At 42.8% G+C, this 24801-nt stretch overlaps 3 protein-coding genes across 3 annotated transcripts; 1 reads left to right on the plus strand and 2 right to left on the minus strand.

Annotated features, from left to right (window-relative positions):
• Positions 2700–3761, plus strand: LOC8062804 (polyubiquitin). The gene is made up of 2 exons (XM_021451938.1): positions 2700–2923; positions 3146–3761. Exons 1-2 carry the CDS (start codon positions 2700–2702, stop codon positions 3759–3761), a joined length of 840 nt encoding a protein of 279 aa, XP_021307613.1.
• Positions 6720–10525, minus strand: LOC8062805 (pentatricopeptide repeat-containing protein At1g62670, mitochondrial). The gene is made up of 2 exons (XM_002467306.2): positions 7041–10525; positions 6720–6964 (listed from the first exon to the last, which is right to left on the minus strand). The coding sequence occupies exon 1, from the start codon at positions 10452–10454 to the stop codon at positions 7914–7916; it is 2541 nt and encodes an 846-aa protein (XP_002467351.1). The 5' UTR covers positions 10455–10525; the 3' UTR covers positions 6720–6964; positions 7041–7913.
• Positions 16932–19023, minus strand: LOC8083852 (thaumatin-like protein 1b). Its single transcript, XM_002467307.2, has 2 exons — positions 18080–19023; positions 16932–17494 (listed from the first exon to the last, which is right to left on the minus strand). The coding sequence occupies exons 1-2, from the start codon at positions 18847–18849 to the stop codon at positions 17299–17301; spliced, it is 966 nt and encodes a 321-aa protein (XP_002467352.1). The 5' UTR covers positions 18850–19023; the 3' UTR covers positions 16932–17298.

Below are 24801 nucleotides of genomic sequence, written 5' to 3' on the forward strand. Positions count from 1 at the left end.
GAACCCCTAGAACCAAAACCATATTAGGCCAATCCTTGCATATCAAATGCCCTGCTGAATGCACCCATTTTTTTTTCTGTTTCAAATCCTCCTACTTGCACAGTCGCATCCATGTAATAACACATCGTTGCAGGCTTGCATAAGCTTCATAACCAGACTACACCTTTAGTAAGGCAGAAGCAAGCTATCGTGATCGTAAGCACATGACAACTGAATCAGCACATTCAAAAGCGAAAAGTGGATGATTTGCACATACCCAGGTCATTTGAAGCATCAGCATTGTCCCCATCCTCCTGCATTTCTTGCCCATCCTCATCGACGTCTTGTTCCTCCTCTTGCTGAAGCTCCTCTCCCGCTGATGCATCCTCCTGCACTTGCTCTTTTCCAACCTCAGCCTCACCGGAGTCACCGCCGTCCGGCCTGCTCACCCACCTGGACGCCGGCACCACCACCAACCAAGCCCTCCACCACCTCCTCCCCATCTGCGGCACCACCAGCAGCATTGACAAGTGCGGTGGCACCCCTGCCCAATTGTGGCGGTGAGACGATGTTGGGAGGCCGCTTGTGGCGGTGAGACGATGTTGGGAGGCGGGCCAGCGGCGGCAGGACCGCAGGAGACAGTCCAACGCAATGGTTGTGCGGCCCAGGCAAGATCCGACCCCATAGCTAAGATTTGTGGCTCCGACCTTGAAGTCAGAGATCATAGCTTATATTCACAAACCATGACCAAGTTTTCCCACCCGAGTCTGCTTTCATTTGTTTCTCCTCCCTCTCAGGTTTTTGTCCTTCGTAGAAGCAACTACATAATTTCAAAGTCGTTAGACATGCAAAATAAGCAAGGTCATAATACATTGCCTAACTACATCATATAATAATCTAACTAAATATCTATCTAAATTTGCTATCTACTCCATCAGTCCTATAATATAGTGTATTCTAGAAATTTTAGGATAAATTAAGAGAGATCACAGAAGACGCACAAGCATGTGCCCTCACTTTATTTTCTAATAAGACATAATCATCAACACTATTAGCGGTGATTGGTTGATAAATAATAAGATGCTATCATCAAAACTGGTCTCCGTCTTCTATAATGCCTTATATTTGACGACAAATTCTGAATGTTAGAATGTGCTATATTACAAGACAGAGGGAGTACCTTTATAAAAATAATTTGCTACGCTTAAGCTTATCTACCGAATCTGCCAGCTATTCAACTGTGTTTTTCTCTCATAACAAATCAGTAAACAATACTTTCAGCCATGACTTTTCTGCCAAACAAACAAGCTATAACTACCTATTAAATCGAACTATAGAACTAGATAACTAAAACTAGATTAGCTATATATATAACTAAATTAGCTAACTATATGACTACATAACTAAATATAATAATTAGCTAAATTATCTAAACTAAACAAACTATATACAAAATTACTTAAAAAATCACCTACTCCCTTCGTCCTGTAATATAACTCATTCTAGCATTCAAAATTTATCATCGAATATAATACATTGTAAAGGACAAAATCTATTTTTGTATTAGGTACTTTCCATTTATCAACCAATCACTATTAATCAAGTTGATGATAGCATCTCATTGAGAAATAAAGCAAAGGTACATGTCTTTTTTGTTCTCTCTTATTTTGTCCTATAATTTCTAGAATGCACTATATTACATGACAGAGGGAGTAGGCAGGGCCGGCCGAGGGGATTAGGGAGCTTGTGGTGCCTCACGGGTGGGCATTGGGGGAGAGGATGATGCCACAAGGCGCGGCCGTCGGGGAGACATGGGGGGCTGCCCTCACCGCCGGTTGTGCGGAGGATGGCGTTGGGATGATGAGGGTAGCCGGAGTGAGTGGACGGGGACGCGAGGGAGCGAGTCGGCACGCGGCCAATGACGGTTGGCGGGTTGCTAGCTGTCAAGGGTGTTGACAGACATAGGAGGCAAGCAGCTTGACAGTGGCGGCGGTGAGAGAGGGAAAGAAAGGCAGAGTGCGAGAGGGGAAGAAAGGCTGCGGCAACACGCCTTCAGGTTTCTCACTCGACGCCAAGACTTGTGGCTCTAAGGTCGGAGGGCTCCGGGTACTGGCTACGCCACCGCCACCTAGGATGTCTGTTAAGCACTTCGGAGTCAAGCCGAGACGTGTTACCTCGGAGCTATGAGTTCTAACACTGACCCTAGAGTCTCAAGATCAATTTACGTTTTTAGAGGGCTAAATGTAATTTTTTTTTTAAAAAAAGACTAAATTATAAGAAATTGGGGGTGGCTGGTCGAGACCACGACGTGAGCCCACGACTACGAGCGCGAGCGAGACAGGAACAATGCACTAGTGCCCATGCGCGACCGCTAGTGGTTGCGTGATCGCGGCAAGGAGCGGTGAGGCCTGGCGAGCGCGAGGCGCGAGCGGGGATCGGGCGCGTGGGTCACGCACGTGAATAGCGGCATGCCGCAGCTGGCTTTCCTAGGGCGCAGGAGGACGACAAGGATGATACACAGATTATTCGATTTAAGTACCAGGTGAATGGACGGTTTGTTTTAAATGTGTTGTTTTTCTGGATACCAGGTGAATGGATTGAGGACTCCTTAGTGAGAGTTTTTTTTGGATGGGTTTAGCATAAAAAAAATCATGGTGAATTAGTAGCTTACATTATATGATATACACAAAACTGATTATATTGTTGTGTGCTATGTTTAGATGCAGATCTTCCTAAAGGGCTTCGCTGGCAGACACTACACCATCGAAGTGCAGTCCTCTGACACGGTTGACAGCCTCAAGGCAAAGGTCGAGGAGTTGGAGGCCGTTCCTGCTAAGCTGCAGCGCCTTCTTGTCGGTGGCTACCAGCTCGAGGATGGGCACAAACTTTCCAAATACAAAATCGTGGAATTTGCCACCGTGCACCTTGTCCTGCGTCTTCTTTCTTGTCGTCAGTGTCCATCCAGTACTGACAGGTATATCTACGTACAGACACGCACAAGCAACACCATCGCGCTCCAAGTGCAGCCGTCAGACACGGTCACTGATGTCAGGAAAAATATTAGTGGCCACCAGAGCCTCTTCTTGGCCGGCAACAGGCTCCAGGATGATCGAACATTTGGATACTACTATCAAATCCAAAACGACGCTACCCTGCACCTCGACTTCGGCATGCAGATTTTCGTGAAGACGTTCAACGGCAAGACCAGCACCCTTGAGGTAGACCCATCTGATACAGTCGGTGATGTCAAGGCAAAGATGCTGGACCAGCAGAAGATCATCTTTGACGGCAGCCGACTTGATGACCAGCGCAAGCTTGGCTCTTGCAAGGTTCAGAACCATTCCACACTGCACCTTGATCTCTGCCCGCGTGATGGAAATGGAATGCAGATTGCCGTGAAGACACTCCCACTCCCTGGCAGCGAGGCCATCAGGTTCAAGGTGCAGATTACTGACACGATTGGCGATTTGAAGGCAAAGATTCAGGACCAACAGAGGCTCCTCTTTAACGGACAGCAGCTTGTTGATGAGCAGACGCTCGCCGATTACGATGTCCAGAGACTATCCACCCTGCACCTTGACTGTCCCATGCAGGTTTTTATGAAGATGTCCACTGGCCAGACGATCACTCTAGAGGTGGAGCCATCTAATACCGTTGACGATGTCATGAAGAAAATTGGCCACCACATGAGTCTCACCTTTGATGGCAACGAGCTTGACAATGGGAAGACACTTGCTGAGTGCAATGTCCATATGGGGTCTACCCTGCACCTTGATGCTTAGCTAGAAAATTTTGGCGTATTTTGTTTTTTATTTCTACTACTTAATATATTTTTCCTCTTATAGACTAGTCCTTGTCAGTGTCTGGTTGGAATCTTGTGATGACTCTGTTTGTATACTTCGCAAGCATGTCTTTCAAGTGACACTATCTGTCTTTGTTTTTTTTTGGTAATGTAGTGGCAAGAACATGCGTCTTTGCTATTTGCCCTACATATTTCTCAGAACTGTGAATTGTCCATGTTTTAGATTCGTTGATGTTTAGATTTGCTGTCATTTCGCTATGCATTTTGTTGACACTGGTAATATTCAGCAGAGATGCACTTGGAGAATTCATTTGATCCATTTACTATACTCAAATACCTGTTCCTTTTTTTTAGTTCATCTATTGATTATACTTATACATGACCTTTTCCTTCATTATTAGTTGTGTTGCAGTTCTGTATTCAAATTAAGTTTCTTCCCTGAACTCCAGTGAGCCCTTAGTTGTCTATATATTTGTGTGAAGGGCCAAAATAGTAACTGGAAGAGATTGAATGAGAGCCGCCAAAAAAAAAATTGCAAGAAAGAACTTGGCATATATTTTGATTAATAACTTAACATGTCCACCTAAGAAAATTACGATTACAAGATTGTTTCTTCCCATAAATTAAGAAATGGTATGCTGAGCACAGAGAGTATAAACATACCTTTTACCGATGAGTAATGGCTGTTTTACGTAGATGTGGTATTTTGGCATACAAAACATAATGGTAAACATCAGTAACAAAACAAGAGTATGTTTCTTGTCGGCACAGGAAAGCTGAGCCGACATCTTTAAATTTCAGTTTGAGAGGTGCTGACTTTTTGAAGGGTTACTGTCATCTGTTATCCCTGGTGTTTCCAGGCAGCTCGGTCCAAACACCCAACTCATCAATCAATACCCAATTAGCCATCCTCTTGACACCAAGATGATGTTCCACGATAAGAACTTCATACGAAACCAACCTGTGTTCTTAACCGCATTTCACTCTTCATTGCCCAATCTGATAAAAGAATATCAGCAGGCATAAGAAAAAACCAAGTATTAGACTGTCTTTAGCACAACCAAGCTAAACAGTTCCATTAAGGATTACTAGCAAAGAGATTGGTGTAGAGAATTCTGTTCCAATATCCAATGAAGTCTATCACAAAAAAATGAGTATGCCAATTGAGCAAATGCGCACGATCTCCCTTGTATTAAAATGAAGATGAGAATGTTACTTTTATTTTCACCATACAATTTTTTACTAGTACTATTTTGACTAAGGCAACTATTTTCAAACGATCAGAGCTTGTTTGGTTTCAGGCCATGTAGACCAACCAAAAAATTTTCGCGATTAAAGCAAACACATGGCTAAATTTTGGAATGAGGATGTTTGGATAGTACCACAATAGTTGCCAAAATTTTGAGAAAATAACAAAATTTCACAACCTGATAAATAATCCTTGCATATGCAGCAAATCTTCACCAGAAAGCACTTGATGCATAAGCCAGTGACACATTTGAGGGGATTAAGATGCTGTCGTTGGAGAAAACTTGTTTCTGCTACCAGGTTCACTAATGCAGAGAGAAAGGGTGCAGTCCTGGCTACTACCACAGCACTGCCGGCTGGGGATTATGTCGGATCTTGTGCTCAATTTTCAGTACCGCAGCTTTGAGCTGAGAGGAAAAAAGAAAACAAGCTCCAAATTGGATGAGATGGGAGCAACATTACGCAACGAGGCTGGAACGTCTTGTTGCCAACATTTTGGGGCACACGACTGATGCACAACTTTGAGCCCCACAAGGGAACAATGCATGCCAAACTTGGGCTTGGCCAGCCACAGTTAGAAAGCAGGAAACCATAGCTGAAAAGTTAGGTATTACCAGTTTTTGGTAGGGCCCAAACTAAAAACAAGCTCCTGTAGTTAACAAGGTGTCTTCAAAACTGAAAATTAAGACAGCAAGCAAAAAAAAAATCAACATCATCATAACATTTTACAAGTGCAGTCACACTAGACTAACAAATCTAAGCTGAGAGGGCGTAGAACAATCTGTTCACAAATTTTATTATATGCAGTAGCGGAATGACTTATTCTATGAAAAAGAATTTGCTTTGAAGTCCCACCTGACTCCACCTAACTAAAGTTTGCAGTTAAAAGGGTATACTTTGATGAGCCTCTTACACATTTACAGTAGGGCCTTGTTTACATCCACCCAAAAACTCCGTCACATCGAATCTTTAGACGTATGCATGGAGTATTAAATATAGACGAAAATAAAGACTAATTGCATAGTTTGGTCGGAATTGACGAGACGAATCTTTTGAGCCTAGTTAGTCCATGGTTGGACAATAATTACTAGAGATGAAAGCGGATCGGATACGGAGATATCACCGATATCATATTTGTTTTCATATTTCTGGTCAAATTCGGATTCGAATACGGATAATGTCAATCATGTCGGATAAGATACGATTAGATGTCAACATCATAAATATACGATTTAAATATTCGGATACGGATATGGTATCAGATGTTGAATATTCGGACTCGGATACGGACAGATCTGAACCTCTCTAAACGAATTTGATCTCAAATACGGTCAGAAAATATCCGTACCGTTTTCATCCCTAATAATTACCACAAGCAAACGAAAATGCTATAATGTTACGAAATTTTTTCATTGAGGAAGTAAACACGGCCTAGTATAGATTATGGAATCCATACTATGAATCTATGATCCTTTGGATGAATTGGACAGCAGCATCCATCTTTAGAATTATTGATTATAAACCCATTCTGGCGGCAAGACAAAATAATCATTTAAAAGAACAAGAAAAATAGCTAGTATGAAGATAGAGAAGGCAGTTGACAAGGAGAAAGAAAACTGCTATGGACTTCAACTTTGCAGCTTATGTCCAATCAAGAATTAAAAAAGGTGTAACAGTATGATCTAGCATATCAGTAACATAACAGCACATAATCTTGCACTTCTTATTGATAAGGAAAATCAATGGTACCAAAATTGCACAATTAGAGGGAACCTTGTACATTTCTAACCACTACTTGTTTCTGCACAAACAAATTGAAACCTTGCACTATGATGTTTACTATCCAATGAACCCATGGCACATCACATCAGCTAAACTAAAATTCATTGCATCCACTGAAGGAGCAGGTTCTGTTCCAGCCATCAGGGGCATCATCTGAAAGACAACAAATGCACAAATTGATAAGCACAAGGACAAAACTGAACTGCACAAAGCAACTAAGACCACTTACCAGTGAATGCCATTGATGCTGATCAGTATCGATAGGATGTGAGCTGCACTGCAGTTTCTGTTGGATTGGCTAGCCCTTGCTGTCCTGTCCTTTTTTTTGTTGTTGTTGTTTATGTCATGAGCATGTAGTGCTCCATTCTTTTGACCATGCCCTTCCTTGTCTATAAAACAGGTCATGCTGTAGTAGTTATGGCCTTTATGGCCTAGTAGTTGATAGTTGTAGAATTGGCAGTATGTCCATGTAGTTGGCACAATTTGCCATGTATATATGAAACATGAAATGTATAAGGCTAGCTGCACCTCCAGTTCAGCTCCCTCTCCCTCTCCCTACCCAGGGAGAAGCGCATGCACGTATGTGATTGAGGGCAAACACCTGGGAGCCAGCTAACAGTTTCTACCACCTCAATCGCCATAGCAGCCACACCCAGGGACAGGTGCCTTCTCAGCCAAAGGATGTTGCAGAGTAACAGATGAATACCAGGACACCATCAACCAACCGCACAAATAGCAGTGCGCAACAGGAACAAAGAATGATATGCTGTGAGAAGCCAATGATCTGTACAGCTCATCCCAGCCACTGCCACAAAACAACCTTGAACCAGCATGAACAACCCCCACCGAAAATCACAGAAGACAAGAAATCGTCGCTGCCTATGCAACCATCACTCACCATCCAAAATTCATAGCAAGGAAATGCTGGAACAGCAGATCAGCAATTAGACAGTTCCTGATTGTACATAGCTCCAAAAATTTTCATGCCTAATTTCATCTCAAACAGAGTGATTCATAGTGGATATTGAATAGCAAGGGTACAGAGGAACCATCGGCTACCAAAAAGTTTTCTAATACTTTATAGGATTATAAAATTCATTTATCAACCAGTATCCAAAATTCTAATCATGCTTCTGCCAACAGGATCAAAACCTTTATCTGTAGGCATATGTGTAGCCTTTGAGGATCTGCTGTTATGCATAGTCTCATATGTCATGAACATTAAGAACTCAAGAAATAGGCACCTTTCTATGTCCTCATTGTTAGCATGGGGGTCATCCTCCAATTCCCTTCGTGCCCAGTCAATTATATTTCTAGTAGCATCATCAAAAACAAAAGAATCTTCTCTGAGCTTCTCAGCCCACATAAGGGCTCTCTTCCCAAATCCTTGCTTGCAGAAATGAGAAAGGAAAACATTAAGTGTGATAGTGTTTGGTTGAAAAGCCATCTTAATAAGCCTGCCAGTCAATATCATAGCCCGATCAAGAACATCGCTGCAAATGCCATCCATCAATGTGTTGTATGTAACAGAATCTGGAGGACATCCCATAGCAACAAGCTCATCTAGCACCTTCCCTGCTTGGTTCAACATATGGTTGCTGCAGAGACTATGCATCCATATATTATATGTGAAAATATCTGGTTCACAACCAGCTGCGAGCATCTTATTCATGAAATTCATGGCACTGTTCATATCCTTAGCCCTACAATATGCATTGATTATCGTATTATATGTCACTGTGTCTGGGGTTAGACCATTACTGCACATGTCCAATAAAAGGTTGTCCACCATCTCCAGCTTTCCTTCTCTGCACAAACCGTCGATTAGAATGTTGCTTGTGTAAATGTCAGGAACAAGGCCATTCTGCCTCATATTCTGCTGTAACTTCAAGGCTTCAGTCATATTGCCTGCTCTACAGAGTGCAGATATGATGGAGTTGTAAGTAAAATTATTCGGTACAATTCCTCTGGCTGTCATCTCAGCAAATGCCTGATAAGCCTCATTCACGTAATCTAATCTGCACAGGCCATTGATATATGCAGAGAAAGCAATAAAATCAGGCTGCAAACCAAGTTTGCCCATATCATCCCAGCATTTCAATGCGCAGACTGCATTACCCTCTCTGAAAGATGCATCCAAGCAGATAGTAAATGATGTACTCAGACAATATCCTTTACTAACCATGTGCTCTAAAAGAAGCTGTGCTTCATCAAGCCTTCCTTGATTGCACAGCCCCATTATCAAGTAATTAAAAGTAGACGATGATGGTGCAAGCCCTAACTTGTTCATAATTCTATACAGTTCAAAAGCTTCTTCGTGGAGTCCCTCCTTGCTATAAGCAGCGATCAATGCATTAAATCCAGTAACACTCAATGGAGCGCCCTGCTCAATAGCACCACGCAGAAGCTCCCAGGCATCATCCAATCGACAATCCCAACAAAGCCTACAGACCAACATATCCATCCCATCAGCCAACATATGTGAACCAAACATGTCATGATCATGGACTAACTGGGCAGCATGCCCGAACTTGTAAGCTCCAGCAGCAATAATGTTGAAGGTGCAGGAATCTGGTACTAATCCCCTCGCTTTCATTTCCCTATAGGCTGCACAGGCCTGATCCATCCGTCCGGTCTTTGCATATCCATCAATCAAAACATTGAACGTGATTGTGTTTGCTTGGATCCCCACCTGGGCCATTTCATCGAACAGCCTCCTTGCTTCTGGCATCCTCCCCTCATGGCACAGAACATCCACTAATATGTTATATGTCACAACTGTTGGCTCACACCCTGATCTGTGCATTTCTTCAAACAGCTTGAAGGCGTCCCGTGACCACCCAAACACACAGTGCCCCTTGATGAGGATGTTATAGCTGCACACATTTGGGACGATACCAAACTCCCCCATGATCCCAAGAAGCCCAGAGGCGACGCGTACCAGCCCCCTGTGGCAGAAACCGAGGATCATGGCGTTGAAAGTGGCAAGGCTTGGCCGCGGTCCCCTTGCGGCCATTTCCTCGAACACGTTCCAGGCAGCGTGGACCTCCCCGCTTCGGAATAGAAGACGCAGTAATGCCGCCAACGCGGAGAGGCTGGGCGTTTTCCCAGAGCGGCGGACGCGCGTGAGTACATCAAGTGCCTCGGCTGCCATGCCCGCGGCGAGGAATGCGTGGAGCGCTAGCCTGAGCGCGCCGTACCGCGCGCGCGAGCTCCCGCTGGCACTGTCACCAGACGACCACGAAAGGAGGTCCGAGGAGGCGACCGGGAGGAGCGCTGCGATGAGGATCGCTGCGAAGGGGCGAAGCGCGGGAGCCAACGTGGCGAGGCGCGATGCGGCGGCGAAGCGGGCGTCGAGCGGGGTGGAGGATGGGGAGCCAGAGAGTGGGCTGACGGCATGAAGCGCGAGGTGGCATTGCGGGGAGGTCTTGAGAAGGCGCGCGAGTGCGAGGAGGGCGCCACGGCGGAGAGATGCTGGCAGTGACAGGAGGCGATGATGGTCGGGATGGAGGAACTGCGCGGTTGGATCGTATGCGGAGGAGGTGGTCGTCGTCGTCGTCGTTGTGGATATGAGGTGGTGGAGGTTAACGAGAATACGGTGCGGTGTATTTGGTTGTCTCGCCGCCGCGGCGAGGAGGCGCATCTGGCGCGGCGGCGGCGGCGGCAGTGGGAGGAGGACAGGAGGTGCGCGAGGGAAACGGAGGAAAGTGGATTTTTTTTTTCAGCTTATAAAAACGAAGAAGAAGGCCGACGTCACTAATTGGCGACCGTCCATTAGGGTCTTGTTTAGATGTGAATTTTATTTTGATTTAGCTACCGTAGCACTTTTGTTTGTTTATTTTATGGTAAATATTGTCTAATTATAGACTAACTAGAGTTAAAAGATTTGTCTCACGATTTACAGGCAAACTGTGTAATTAGTTTTTGTTTTCGTCTATATTTAGTGCTTCATGCATGTGCCGCAAGATTCGATGTGACGGGAAATCTTGAAAACTCTTTGGATTTTGGTAGAACTAAACAAGGCCTAGATTCAAATTCAACGAATGATTCTCCAACCAAGCAGACTTTTTCTATTTTGGATTGGAAAAACAAAATCCCGCCTCATTCCTTTTTGGAAGCACTCATCGCGCGCCCCTTTCTTTTATTCTCGTTGTGCATGACATCAGCACTGACACCATTCAGGAAAAAAACAAAAAATATTTATTTTAAAATGCTATAGTTTCTAAACTAGACCACACTTACATATGGATTTTTTTATAATAATTTATATGTACTAGTGTAACTTATAACATATAACTTATAACATATAACGTATAACTTATAGTAACATTTAACTTATGTGAAAAGTTAGAAACACAGTTATGAATTGCAAAAGGTTATTAAAACCAAAACTTATAACTTATACCAAAAATTGGAAACACAAAAAAATAACTTAGAACTTATACCAAAACATAAAAACACAAGAGTAATGAGACATAACTTATATGCAAATGTTATGAAACACAATTTATAAGTTGCGCTATATAATTTTTGTACTTAAGTTACTCAATACAAGTTGTGTATAATTTATGTTATGTCTGTACTAAATACTAAAGAGGCAAAAATTTTAGCTTTTTCTAAGTCTAGAATATTTTTTTGTCTGCCCTATCCAGCCATATATCACAGATTAAACTAATCCACTCTAAACCAACTAGGACATGCATGTTCAAGCAATTTTTGTCGTGTCCAGCATTGTGTGGACGGGAAGAAGAGATTCGATCTCTATCAGCATGGACGACCAGATCAAATACAAACTTCTTAACATATGGTACATGGACTGTGCTGCACGAGAGATGCTACATGACCCGAAGTTTCAATCCCATAAAAAACACGATGGAATCGAATCGAACCCTAAAATAGACATAGCAAAATACAAGAGAAATTGGTGTCCATCACCCTTGCTCGATCCCAACACGGCTAATATATATGAACGTATATCAAATCAAAACAATAAAACACGACCAGTAAGAAAAGGCTCATGTGTCTATCCAGCCATATATCACAGATTAAACTAATCCACTCTACACCAACTAGGACACGCATGTCTCGGGCAAATTTTGTCGTGTCCAGCATTGTGCGGACAATAAGAAGAGATTCGATCTCCATCATCATAAACGACCGGATTGAATACAAATTTCTTAACATATGGTACATGGACTTTGCTGCACGAGAGATGAGTTCTACATAACCCGAAGTTCCAATCCCATAAGAAACACGATGGAATCGAATCGAACTTTAAAATAGACGTTGCAAAATACAAGAGAAGTTGGTGCCCATCACTCTTGCTCGATCCCAACACGGCTAATATATATGAATGTATATCAAATCAAAACAATAAAACACGACCAATAAGAAAGGCTCACTCTTAATAAAAAAAATTATTTGCCAAGAGCTCCATTGACATCCATGGAGTTGATTTAATACATAAAGCATGCTATATTAATTGGAATAGTCCATGTAGATATGATGTAATCACTCTTCCACATCTTCAACATATTCAGGTGCGTATTGGAGTCTAAAGAAATGACACGCGCTCTCTTATAGGCGTAAAAGTAAGAGTAACATGTGCTTATATAGTCCGAAAAACACACGTGTCTTGCGGTCCAATCCTAAACTAAAATAAAATAGATTGACATAATTGTTAAATAAGTATCTAAATTAAAAATTGTTTAACTAACTTTATAATATAAGTTATGTATCCCGTTGCAACGCATAAGTATTTTTTGCTAGTTATACTTAAATTGTATATTATAAATTATACTTTATATATAAAATATAAAAATATACTGCATAAAATTGTTATTAAAATATTTTTTTTTGAAATATATCTAAGTGGGGTCTAGTTTTGTTCGTCTCGTCGTACTGAACATACCGGTGCAGACGGAATTAAATACGAATACACCATTTAAAAATTATAATATTTTAAAATAAAATGTTTCACTTTTTTTTTTTCAAAATGACGTAAGACCGCACGCACTACATCAGTGGATGCAGGTGTACATAGGGCACAATGTTCGCTAAAATAGATTTCACCGTAAGGATGGAATTGGGAAAGACGGCTCTGTTGGCGTGTCAGCAATGGTAGTGGGCCAGTGGCTATGTAGGATCCCGCGTGCCACTTACGTGGACATTAACTCTTTTCATGTTTAGGCTTAGGCCTTGTTTAATTCCGAAAATTTTTTGGTTTTCGGAATTGTAGCACTTTTATTTTTATTTGACAAATATTATCTAATCATAAAGTAACTAGATTTAAAAGATTTATCTCGTGATTTATAGGTAAACTGTGCAATTAGTTTTATTTTCGTCTATATTTAATGTTTCATGTATATGCCGCAAGATTCGATGTGATGTGAAATCTTAAATAGTTTTTAGATTTTAGGGTGAACTAAACAAGGCCTTAGTTTTTTGTGCTAAAGTTTTTGTTTTGGGCCCGAAATATTAGTTTGGTGGAAAAAATTCATTTGATCTCTTTCAACTATAGCGTATGTTAGATTATCTATATATACTATAAAGACAAATCCCACTAAGCTAATTCTCTTGCACCTCTTTGTGCCACATCATCGTCCACTTCTTCTACTGCCCCATGCAATAATTAAGTGCCCACTCACAAATAGTTTTCAAGCTACCTACACATGACCATGCATACATACTGCTATCAATTATTCTCTCACATAACCTTCTCTCTTTCTAATATATAGATGACTCGATAGACTACAATGAGATCATATTTATATTCCTCCTTCATACCCGCGGCAACGCAACGCGTGGAAATTCTCCTGGTTTTCTCTTAATTAAAACATCGCGTTTCTAGACTTTTTCACGCCACAAACCATCCTACATGGCTCCACGAGAAAAGTGCATTTAACTTTCATGATAGACTTAATAAAAAGTTTAAGAAATGATTGTCAAAAGATAACCAAATATTTTTTATATATAATAAATATGCATTAAAAGTATAAATCTGATTTAATATTAAAAAATTCATAGAAATTTTGCTTTTTAACTCCGAAAATGCAAAGCCAGTTTCATATTCTTTCTGAAACCATTAGCACACAAGAACTATTAAATCCGTTAATAGTTCAGTGTGCAACCGATATTTATATGTTGTGCTTTGTCGTGGTTAGGCTTTGGTTTGGTGGGAATGGGTAATCTTTCACAAATAGTTTGATCGAATTTGTTTTTTTTTTTGGTGAAGTCAAAAAGGTTTAAATCATTTTAGATTGGACTTTAATAGTTCAGGTGCATAATGGGTTCAATCTTTGGCCAAACCGATTCTTGGCTGTTGGGAAATTGCTAACCGCACTCCCCAGCAATACGGTGGATCGAGAACCTTCTCACTCGGTGCCGTGAGAAGTTTGAGCACTGGCGAACAGCGGGCTCAACAGTAAGTGAATACAGTGAATGCTCTCTCTCCCCATTAATGACGGCTCCGCCCCTTATATAGGGCCCAGAGACCGACCTAATGACATTTACAAAAATACCCCGTGACGGTGGGGGAATATCCCGGCATATTCTCCTATTACAGTCTACTGACCCTAAGCCATCTGCGTAATTCCACACTACACATCCCATGCGCATCCCTGGCTAGGGCTTCGGCTGGTCGGAGGCCTTGGATCCTCCGCCCGATCATGGAACCTTCGACTCTTCATACGCCGGAGGTTCCCTAGCTCGGACGCATCGAAAGTCCCTCGGCTCAGCCATCTTAGAGATTCCTTAGTCCGCTCGGTTGCCATCCTTCGACGCTTTTCCGTCGGAGGTTCCTGGGGTTTGAACGCGTCGGAGGTCCCCCGCCTCCGCCGCGTTCCTGGCCGTCCTCGGGCTTGGGGGGAGTCTGAGGTCGCTCCTTTCTCCGCTCGTGGGCCTCCGTCAGCGTCAGTCCCTGCACACACTTGGCATAACAAGACGAGCCATCAACATTAGCCTTTTTTTCAGGATCCCCCGCATGCTTTCCCACGGAGGTTCTCTGGGTGGAGGTTATCCTTCGACGCCTTAGAAGTCGGAGGTTCCTCGGGTGAAGGGCATCCTTAGACGCTACCAGGGGGAAGGATGCAACCATTCTCCAACATTGGCTAATGGATTGAAGCCCACGCACACATGTCGCAACAATAGGGAACTGTAGTTTTAACAAAATCACAGTCGGGAGTAGAGATGAAAATGATACGGATATTTTTCGACCTTATTTGAGATCAAATTTATTTAGAGAGGTTAAGATCCATCCGTATAATATTTAACATCGATACTGTATCGAGTGTTTCGGCGGCATCGCCTCCATCCTGGACGTCAATCCCTAGCTCTACTGCACGCACGAGGTCTAAAACTCCATTGCCGAGGTGTCGTCACAGAAGCGGTATGACGTGGCAGACCATCACACGGTACCCAGGCGTGCACCGCGTGTCCCTGGAGCTGTGCGCACGTGCTTGAGTTTTTGTGCGAGCTCCACCGCTTCCGCGTGCGTGTGGTACGCATGTGTGACTCATCCTGCGCGGCATATGACGGCGGAAAGTGTGCTGGTGCCCGCTGCACAGCAACAACACGCTCGTCGGCTGCCTCCGCGCTGCATCCTGCATTCGAGAAGCGCCACGGCACACGTGGGAGCTGGATGTGGCGCCAGGAACGGTGTCAATATACGAGTCCAATTTAAATTTGAGTGTCAAAAACATGTTGATTTTTTAGTAAGGATGAAATGGTCTTCCCAATACATACCCAATACATACCATGGTTCTTCTTTAGTCTAACCAAATAAACTAAATAGAAAAATAAAAGAAAAACTTATCTATTTAATTTATTAAATTAGACTAGAGAGAAACCATAGTTACCTATTTCACGCATCATCCCCAAACTTAATTTTTAGCCCTGGAGCACTCCCGAGCTTTCACAAGCATACTTGCTATTGCGGCTTTGTTTAGTTCTAAACTTTTTTTTTTACAAAATAGACATTGTAGCACTTTCATTTGTATTTAACAAAAATTGTCTAATCATGGACTATCTAAGCTCAAAAGATTTATCTCGCAAAATATAAGTAACTATGCAATTAGTTATTTCTTTATCTATATTTAATGTTCCATACATGTGCCGTAAAATTCGATGTAAGGAAGAATCTAAAAAATTTCGCAAATTTTTTTAGAAACTAAGGTTCCTAAAATTTCCAAGAGGTAATGCCAACAACAAGAGCGATCACGCAATATCTCCTTGGTAGTCGTGCCATAGACTTGGGCTTTGTTTAGATGCGAAAAGTTTTTTATTTCGCTACTGTAGCACTTTCGTTTGTTTGTGGTAAATATTATCTAATTATGGACTAGCTAGGATCAAAAGATTCGTCTCGCGATTTACAGTTAAACTATGCCATTAGTTTTTATTTTTGTCTATATTTAATGTTTTATATATGTACCGAAAGATTTGATGTGACAGAAAATCTTGAAAACTTTTTGGTTTTTAAAGTGAACTAAACAAGGCCTTGAACGTTTAAAGTACGAGACGGCAGGAACTGATAGACTCTTTATCACAACAGCTGGATGATTGGAAGCTATCGAGTACCTACGAAGGTACTCATGTGATAGACGCTGGCTTCATATTGGAAATTGATGATATTGAATTAGTGAATGACACTGGGAAACCTCAATATTTTCCTGTGGTTAGTCAAGGTAGTAGTTTCCTTTCCAGATTAGAGGAGGTTGCCTGAAAGGAGAGAAGATACAGGATTGCCCCAGAAATCTTCGACGATCAAATCTTGATTCCAAAGAATTGGATTTTGCTGATCGAAGATCAAAGGGCTATTTTTACCATACTAGGGGGTGTTCCCCCCTAATGCTTGGTCACTAATCATGATTTCGTCATTATTCCTCCCTTCTTTTCGGGGTTAGTTCTCTTCTCTCTCCGTGGTTTTGACCCTACGTTTTTTGCTTCGGGTCAAACCACTCTTTCATTCAACCCCCTCGGGACTCCCTCAATCTTTGGGGGAGGAGCGATGATTACTTCACGGATGAGGTTTGCAAATTTTATTGGAACTAAACAAGGTCTGATTCTTGCCAAAAAGATGCTGAGAGCGTAAGTGAGAGCATAAAACCAATTATTGATACGTACAGTGTGAGAATCTTAAGATTTGATTATTTCCCCCCAATAAAATCAATCAACCAATAATCAATCACTTTGAGGTTACAACAGATCCTTCTGATGGATACAACCTATCTAGTCCTGCAGTTGGAGAAAGAATTACCACGCCTGATTTCTCTGCTCAACAGATGAAAAGAATATTTCCGGAGCCAAAAAAAAAAAACTAGTCTACTTCTACTTGTCCTACCTAGGCTACAAGCCTAGAATACGGTACAGTACTCTGCTCTTGTTCCGTCCCAGTCGCTACGGCTGCAACATGCATGCTTAATTACCAATCACCATTGTGTGACCCGGTCAAAAGCATATGATATGCATGGCCCCACCGGACCGGGGTGCGGTCACACGAGAGCCGAGCCCGAGAGCGCGAGCGCGACGGCCGCCGCCGCGGTGATGGTGACGGCGAAGAGAAGGTTGGCAGAAGCCGCGGCGGCGCTGCTGGTCTGCGTGTTGCCGCCGAAGAAGACCATGGTGGTGCCGTTGTTGAGCTGCTGCGGCAACCCGGCGGCCTGCGGGTTCTGCCCCGTCGACTTCACGCTGTTGCATGCAAACAGTATTCAAATGCTCAGTGTCACAGCTAATAATAAGCAGTACACATCATGTACATGGTATCAGAAACTGATAGCGAGTGCATGTACGCATGGTGCCATAAGGAAAACATGTATGCTTTTGTGTACTGTATTTGGCCTGCTGGGCCGTGCCAACTGCTAGTGCCAGGACCACCTCCAAACGGCTAAACGGGCAGCATCCTTGTCGTACGTAGTAGTATGACCACGTCCACGTGGACAACCGCGCGTGCCTGCCCTTCCTAGCCGTTTTCTCACTAGCCGTTGGTAACTTACCTCCTCCTCGAAATGCGTCACCAAAGACCAACCCAACCCATCTGTGACTGCGAATTGTCACTGGTCACTCCCACAATTACTGCTACAGTACGTACTGACAGAATGGTGTACAACTGTTAATTAATACTCTTATTGGTCATTTTTAACTACTATTACTGATAAATTTTACAGTAGGAACGAAGGATGAAACTGGTCGTTGTTTGTGTAGTAGCAGTGCGGATTAGTCATTACGTACTATTTACTTGGTGCCAAATACAGTAAAATTATTAGTGGTGAATACCTGGTGGGCAGTGCGGGGCAGAAGGTGACGGTGTAGTCTGTGCTGCCGGCGGCGCAGGTGAATGTGGAGGTGGCGTCGTCGTAGGCGTAGCTGTAGGCGCGCGGGCACGCCGTCTTGAAGAACTGTGAGTAGGTCGACGGCCGGCACGTGTTAGGATTCCCGTACGCGCCGCTGCAGCAGTACTGCGCGTCCCCGAAGGCGTCGCACGCGCTCCGGCACGCCACGGGCCCGCCGTCCGCCGCGGCCTCCACGCGCAGGCCCGCCGGGCACGCCGCGTTCAGCTCCGCGGCGCACCCCGTCGCCGCGCACTTGCCGCCGGTGCTGGTGGATGGCGCGACGACCATGGGCAGGTTGTACCCGTCGACGAGGCTGACGTCGTAGAAGTCGAGCCCGCCGCTGCCGTCCAGCGTGAACTCGGCCAGCGTGGCGGGCGTGGCGGCGCCGCCGCCGTTGCACTGGACGTCGCCGGACCCGCAGTCCCCCGTGGCGCAGGAGAAGCGCCCCGTGGCGGCGGCGCAGAGCGTGCGGCCCCACAGGCGGCCCGACCACCCGGAAGGCGCCGGCACGGCACGGGACTCCCCCGGCGCCAGCGCGAACCCCGTGGTGGGCAGCGGCGCGGAGCCCGCGCTGGACAGCAGGCCCGGCCACACCGTGTAGCCGCAGCCGTTGGCGATGGTGAACGTCGCCGACCGCGCGCCGCGCAGCTGCAGGAGCACCGCCAGCGCCGCGAACGCCCGGCGGCACCAAGAACGCACGGCTGCCGCCGCCATTTCGCTAGTGGAATTTAGTGTTGACGCGTGCTTGCAGCTGGAGACCCAGCTAACGGTGGTGGTGTGCTTGGAGAATTCAGTCGATGCGGTGGTGGATGACGGTGCTAATAGCCATGGCTGGATGGATGGGGTATTTATAACGTACGTACGTAAGGTAGCTAGCCGGTGGAGGATGGCGACAGGGGAAGCTCAGCAGAAGCAGAGGAAGGAGGAGCAAGGAGGAGCTGGCTGCGAAGCGAAGCAGAGCTGGAGCGGTGGAGTGGTGCGTTGTGTCTTACGTGGAGGCGGACCTTGTCCGGTTGTCCTTGACCCATGTTCGCGCCGCGCTCGCTCAGCAGGAACGAGTGGCAAAGTGGTCAAAGCTCAATTTGGCAGCCATTAGCAGTGGCTTCGCGTCGGCAGCCGCACATAGGCCTTGTTTAGTTAAACCAAAAAGTTTTCAAGATTCCTCGTCACATCGAATCTTGTGGCACATGCATGAAATATTAAATATAAACAAAAATAAAAACTAATTATACAGTTTAGCTGGAAATCACGAGACGAATTTTTTGATCCTAATTAGTCCATAATTAGATAATATTTGTCACAAACAAACGAAAGTGCTACAGTACCGAAAAGTTTTCACTTTTTGGAAGTAAACAAGGCCATACTGTGATAACAGCTGTTGTCTACGTCACTACTAGTAGCTAGCTAGTAATTGACTGTAAAAAAAGGTAGTTGCAGTTTCCTTGACTGATGCTGGCTTTCCCTTGATCATATTAGTATACATATTTACTACGCACTTATTTTAATAATTTCTGATTTTGCAAAAAACAATTTCAACTTTTTTCACAATAAAATCAAATTCTTCTAATTCTAACTTTGATCAAGTCTATTATGAATGAATGTACCAGCATTTATACCACCAGAAAATTAGTTTAATTCGATCCATTGTACAAGATGTCTGTGACAGTGTATCTGTTTGGTGTCATAGATATCTACATTCATATAATATTATTATTAGTTATTAAAGTCAGATAAGTTTGAATTAAAATAAAGATAGGCTGACCTATAGTTTGGAATGGAAGGAAAGAGTAAACGTTAACGTAGGTTGTGAAGTGCAAGATAAGTATTGCAGGCCGGCCGGGTTCTTTGCCATGCAAAGGAAAGGAGGCACTAGCGGGCAGGCAGGCAGGTCAGCAGGTGCAAGTTATTCAGTACACACCGGCACACCGGCTGCGGCTGGTTAAGGCCTTGTTTAGATACATCTAAAAATCCAAAATTTTACAAGATTTTCCATCACATCGAATTTTGCGGTACATGCATGGAATATTAAATATAAATAAAAAATATAACTAATTACACAGTTTACCTGTAAATTACGAGACGAATCTTTTAAGTCTAGTTGCTCCATGATTGGATAATATTTGTCAAATAAAAACGAAAGTGCTACAGTGTCAAAATTCAAAAAAATTTTGGTCTAAACAAGGCCTAAATGTAAGGTGATCGTTCCAGTCAAATCTGCTTTGCATCAATCCAATCCCTGCCTTGACCCGCGTCTCGCCGGAAAGAAAACAACGGAGCCTGGTGGTGGGAGCCGTCGATGGCGGGCAAAGAATCCCGGCCCGCCGGCAAATCTTGCCAACAATCCCCCGCGCGCGGCTCCGGTTCGCTGTGCTTGCAAATCATCCACAGCGTCGGCTGTCTTGACTCCTCTGTCCTCACCCACGCTGCCGCCCGTCCATCCGTGCCAAGGCAGGGCCTTGTTTAGTTCCGAAAATTTTTGGAAAATCGACACTGTAACACTTTTATTTGTATTTGACAAATATTATTCAATTATAGACTAACTAGGCTCAAAAGATTCGTCTCGTCAATTCCGACCAAATTGTGCAATTAGCTTTTATTTTCGTTTATATTTAATACTCCATGCATGTGTCTAAAGATTCGATGTGACGGAGAATGTGAAAAATTTTGCAAAATTTTCAGGGAACTAAACAAGGCCCTTGTTTAGTTCCGAAAAATTTTGGGAAATGGACACTGTAGCACTTTCGTTTGTATTTGACAAATATTGTCTAATCATGGACTAACTAGACTCAAAAGATTCGTCTCGTCAATTTCGACCAAACTGTGCAATTAGTCTTTATTTTCGTCTATATTTAATACTCCATGCATGCGTCTAAAGATTCGATGTGACGGAGAATATAAAAAATTTTGCAAAATTTTCTGGGAAGTAAACAAGGCCCAAATGCATACTCATCGATCTGTCCTCTCCATCAGCAGAGCAGCATAGTTTGTTTAGTTCCAAAAAATTTTGCAAAACAGGTACGGTAGCAATTTCGTTTGTTTGTGAAAAATATTGTCCAATCATGGATTAACTAGACTCAAAAGATCCGTCCCATCAATTCCGACCAAACTATGCAATTAGTTTTTATTTTTGTCTATATTTAATACTCCATGCATGCGTCTAAAGATTCGATGTGACAGGGAATCTGAAAAATTTTGCAAAATTTTTTGGAAACTAAACAAGGCCTAGTATCGTCTGTGTGTCCGTCCCTCTCGATCGTGACGGCAGGAAGTGGCAAAACTAAAGCAAATAAGAGGATGATGTATTTCTCCTATAAATATATAAACTCGGGCTATAATTATAATAAAAATTTGATTTACTCAATGGTGTTTACCCACTGTCTTGTATATATGAGAATGCCGAACATCAGTAGTGCCGAGTCGGAGATGGAACATACTCCACAAGAGCCATGATGTAATGTTCTAGTCACCTAAAAACGAAGCGTTAGTTGGGAGTCGTAGAAAATAAGATCTTATTTGGATCTATTAGCGACCAGTACATAATTAGATAGTAATATTAGTTGTTATTAGCTCTTTTATTAGGTCATTTAATAAGATAAATAGATAATAGCTAGTTAGTACAGTAACAGAGCCAAATTACAATGTTCTTTTTTATATAATTACTTAGCAAAATATAGTGTTCATTTTTATACAAAGAGAAATTTTTTAAAAAGTTTGCCGACGAGCTCTGCCGGCCGGGTGGTAGCTCCGACACTGGTTGAGTTAGCTAACAATTAATTAGCTAAATTATTAGCTGAATTTATTTATTAGCTCTATGGATAAACAGTACTTAGAACATACCTTTGTAACAAAAAGTCACTTGCGTCGACGATGTTCCCATCTAAAAATACTACTCACCGGTCACCCGTAACCACGTCTGCGACTACGACCTATCATCGCAGGGGTCTATTGACGTTCCAACCTGGCTGCAACTAGTTAGTCAACACCTGACAGGGAATCAGCTAGCTAGGTTAATTAGCACACATGCTGGATTATCTGTGTCACTGCCAGCGTCGTATGCATGGGCATGGACACTTTGACTGGCCTTGTTTAGTTCCGAAAAAATTTCGGATTTCGCTACCGTAGTACTTTCGTTTTTATTTGATAAATATTGTCCAATCATAAACTAACTAGGATCAAAAGATTCGTCTCACGATTTACAGACAAACTGTGTAATTAGTTTTTATTTTCGTCTATATTTAATGCTTCATGCATGTGTCGTAAGATTCGATGTGACGGAGAATCTTGAAAACTTTTTGGATTTCGGGGTGAACTAAACAAGGCCTTGGGTTTTGTTGCCTAACTGAGATATTCGTCGCCACCTTCTGCCTCAATCTTCCGCTTATAAGTACTTCTTCCTGCCCAGCTAACACCTGGACAAAAACAACGTGCCATGTGCGTAATCGTAGCCACCGATTAGAGCACAAGGTCACTGAGTCAAATATAAAGTTAGCATAAAGAAGCTTCCGGGAATTATATTTTATCTTATCCGTGTTTCCAGAGCTTCATATTTAAATTCAGTGTACCAACTCCGCAGGAACAGGAAGCTTCTTCTTTGCAGGAACAAAATAGAGATATGAAAGCAGCAAAACAAATTTTTTTTATTCGTCAAGCTATAGTTATTATACATCTATTTCTAAACGAAGGCTTCTAATATTTTACACTAAGCCCTACGAGGGGTGGGTTCAACTAGGGTTACTTAAATCTATACCCAACTCCTTCACCCATGTAAAAACTTATATAAAAATTCTATCTGCATGTGTTCCAGGTTTTTCTCGTGTTGTTTTCAATACCGATCGAACAGAAAACTTGTACTGTATTCCAATTCTTTCGATTAGCGTGCAATCCTAGGAAAGGTAATAAAGTCATGTCATGGATGCAAGTTTTTTATTTCGAAAAAGGCTGGCAGAAATGCCAGGCAAATATATTAATATAGAGGAGGAAATACAAGTAATTGCAGAATGTAAAGAAGAGGTAAAGAATATAAAACCTCGCACGACAACATTTTATTTATTCATTCAATAACTCGTAGTTTCACTAGTCCTTGATGTCCCTTGCAAAGCCATGTTTCAGGTTAGCTAACTTCAAGGATATCTGAAGAACTTATCAAGAGACTCTTCTTCACACAACATCTATGCAAGCCATGGATTACAACTCGTGCTGCACACCACCGATAAACAAAGAGATATGCAAAACATCACCCTAATTATAGGCTAAGACATTAAGCAATAAGCTAAGAGCCTAAACTAGCACTAATCATGTTCGTCTAAGCCTAACGTTATTTGTATATATCAATCTTTAATTAAGAATACACCTTTGATGGTGAAACTCTCAGATGTGTGTTTCTAGACACCTTAGCCAGCTTCAACAACATCAAAAGGGGTTGGTTAGATGGGTATAAACATGCACGGGTCACACAAGTAGAGCAATTCTACATTCATTGGAGGATCCAGCGTTTGATTTGCACAATTATTGAATCATATGGTGACTTGGTGAGTGTTGTTAGAATACTAGGCAATTTTCATATCATTTTAATTCCATAAATTAACAATATGATGATGACATATATGATATTATTAATAAATATAAACATGACATAAATCATAATTATGACATATAAACATGATTCATAAAGCATATCAAATATCAAAGCATGACAAGGTATATAACTATCTGTAACAGCACCAAATATGATATAACTATCGAAACAGATAAACAAATGTACTGAAACACAAAAACAGATACTAGCGAAACAACAAAACTGTAGAACAGAGGCATATACGCAGAACTTAAAGATAACAGGAACAGACAACAGATATCTTGTGAAACAACTAAACAGACTTAGTGAAACAGGTATGACACAACTACTGAACCTGCACGATAGAGCTACTAAAACAAACACAGACAGAGTGACGTAAAACTGAGGGAAGACGAACAGATCATACCCTGAGACTCTCGCATTCGGATTTCCAGAACCTTGTCCTTCCTCGATAGCCATGGAGCAGAGACGAAGGAGAAGACGATGAACCAATCACCGGGAAGGAGAAGACGGCGACCGACAACACCAAGAGACCTTCGGGAAGAAGATGATCGACAGCAGCAATGGAGTTGGGCAGTCACGTAGACGCTCCCCAAAAACCTTATTGCCGATCTCCCGTGCAAGTTCTCGAACGGCAAGGGCTCCAAAGGCACCTGCCCTCTCGCTTCTCCGTGCGCGCGGAGTTATGAGATGGGGATTTCTACTTTGCAACAAAAATGTGATCTGTGTGTTCTCTCTTCTTGTATCAAAGAGATGAGAGTCTCCTATTTATCCTTGTGGCTGGAGAGAAGAGGAGGAGGGGAAGGGACTCCCTGTAGGTGGTTAAGGGGATGGGCATCTGAAGGGTTTTCATGCAGAGTTGAAACTCCCTCAGTTATCTATCGAAACACTCGCAGATAGTGAGTTGAAACTCCTATATAATTGAGTTGAAACTCCCGTACCGTCAGCCTGACTACCACTCTAGCTCTTGGACTTCCAATTTGGTACAATATATATTGTCCATAATTACACACCATAGAGTTTATTGATTTATTAAATCTAAATGGGTCTAGCCCATAATAAATCCAACAATCCCCACCAAACTCTAGGAT

The sequence above is a fragment of the Sorghum bicolor genome, chromosome 1, assembly GCF_000003195.3.
Source record: "Sorghum bicolor cultivar BTx623 chromosome 1, Sorghum_bicolor_NCBIv3, whole genome shotgun sequence".
NCBI classification, from domain to species: domain Eukaryota; kingdom Viridiplantae; phylum Streptophyta; class Magnoliopsida; order Poales; family Poaceae; genus Sorghum; species Sorghum bicolor.

Coding starts and splice junctions, on each gene's coding strand:
- LOC8062805 (XM_002467306.2), bottom strand. CDS start 10,454: ATGCGCCTCCTCGCCGCGGCGGCGAGACAACCAAATACACCGCACCGT.
- LOC8062804 (XM_021451938.1), top strand. CDS start 2,700: ATGCAGATCTTCCTAAAGGGCTTCGCTGGCAGACACTACACCATCGAA. Junction 2,924..3,145: donor CTTGTCCTGCGTCTTCTTTC/TTGTCGTCAGTG, acceptor GCACCTCGACTT/CGGCATGCAGATTTTCGTGA.
- LOC8083852 (XM_002467307.2), bottom strand. CDS start 18,849: ATGGCGGCGGCAGCCGTGCGTTCTTGGTGCCGCCGGGCGTTCGCGGCG. Junction 17,495..18,079: donor TGCCCCGCACTGCCCACCAG/GTATTCACCACT, acceptor TGCATGCAACAG/CGTGAAGTCGACGGGGCAGA.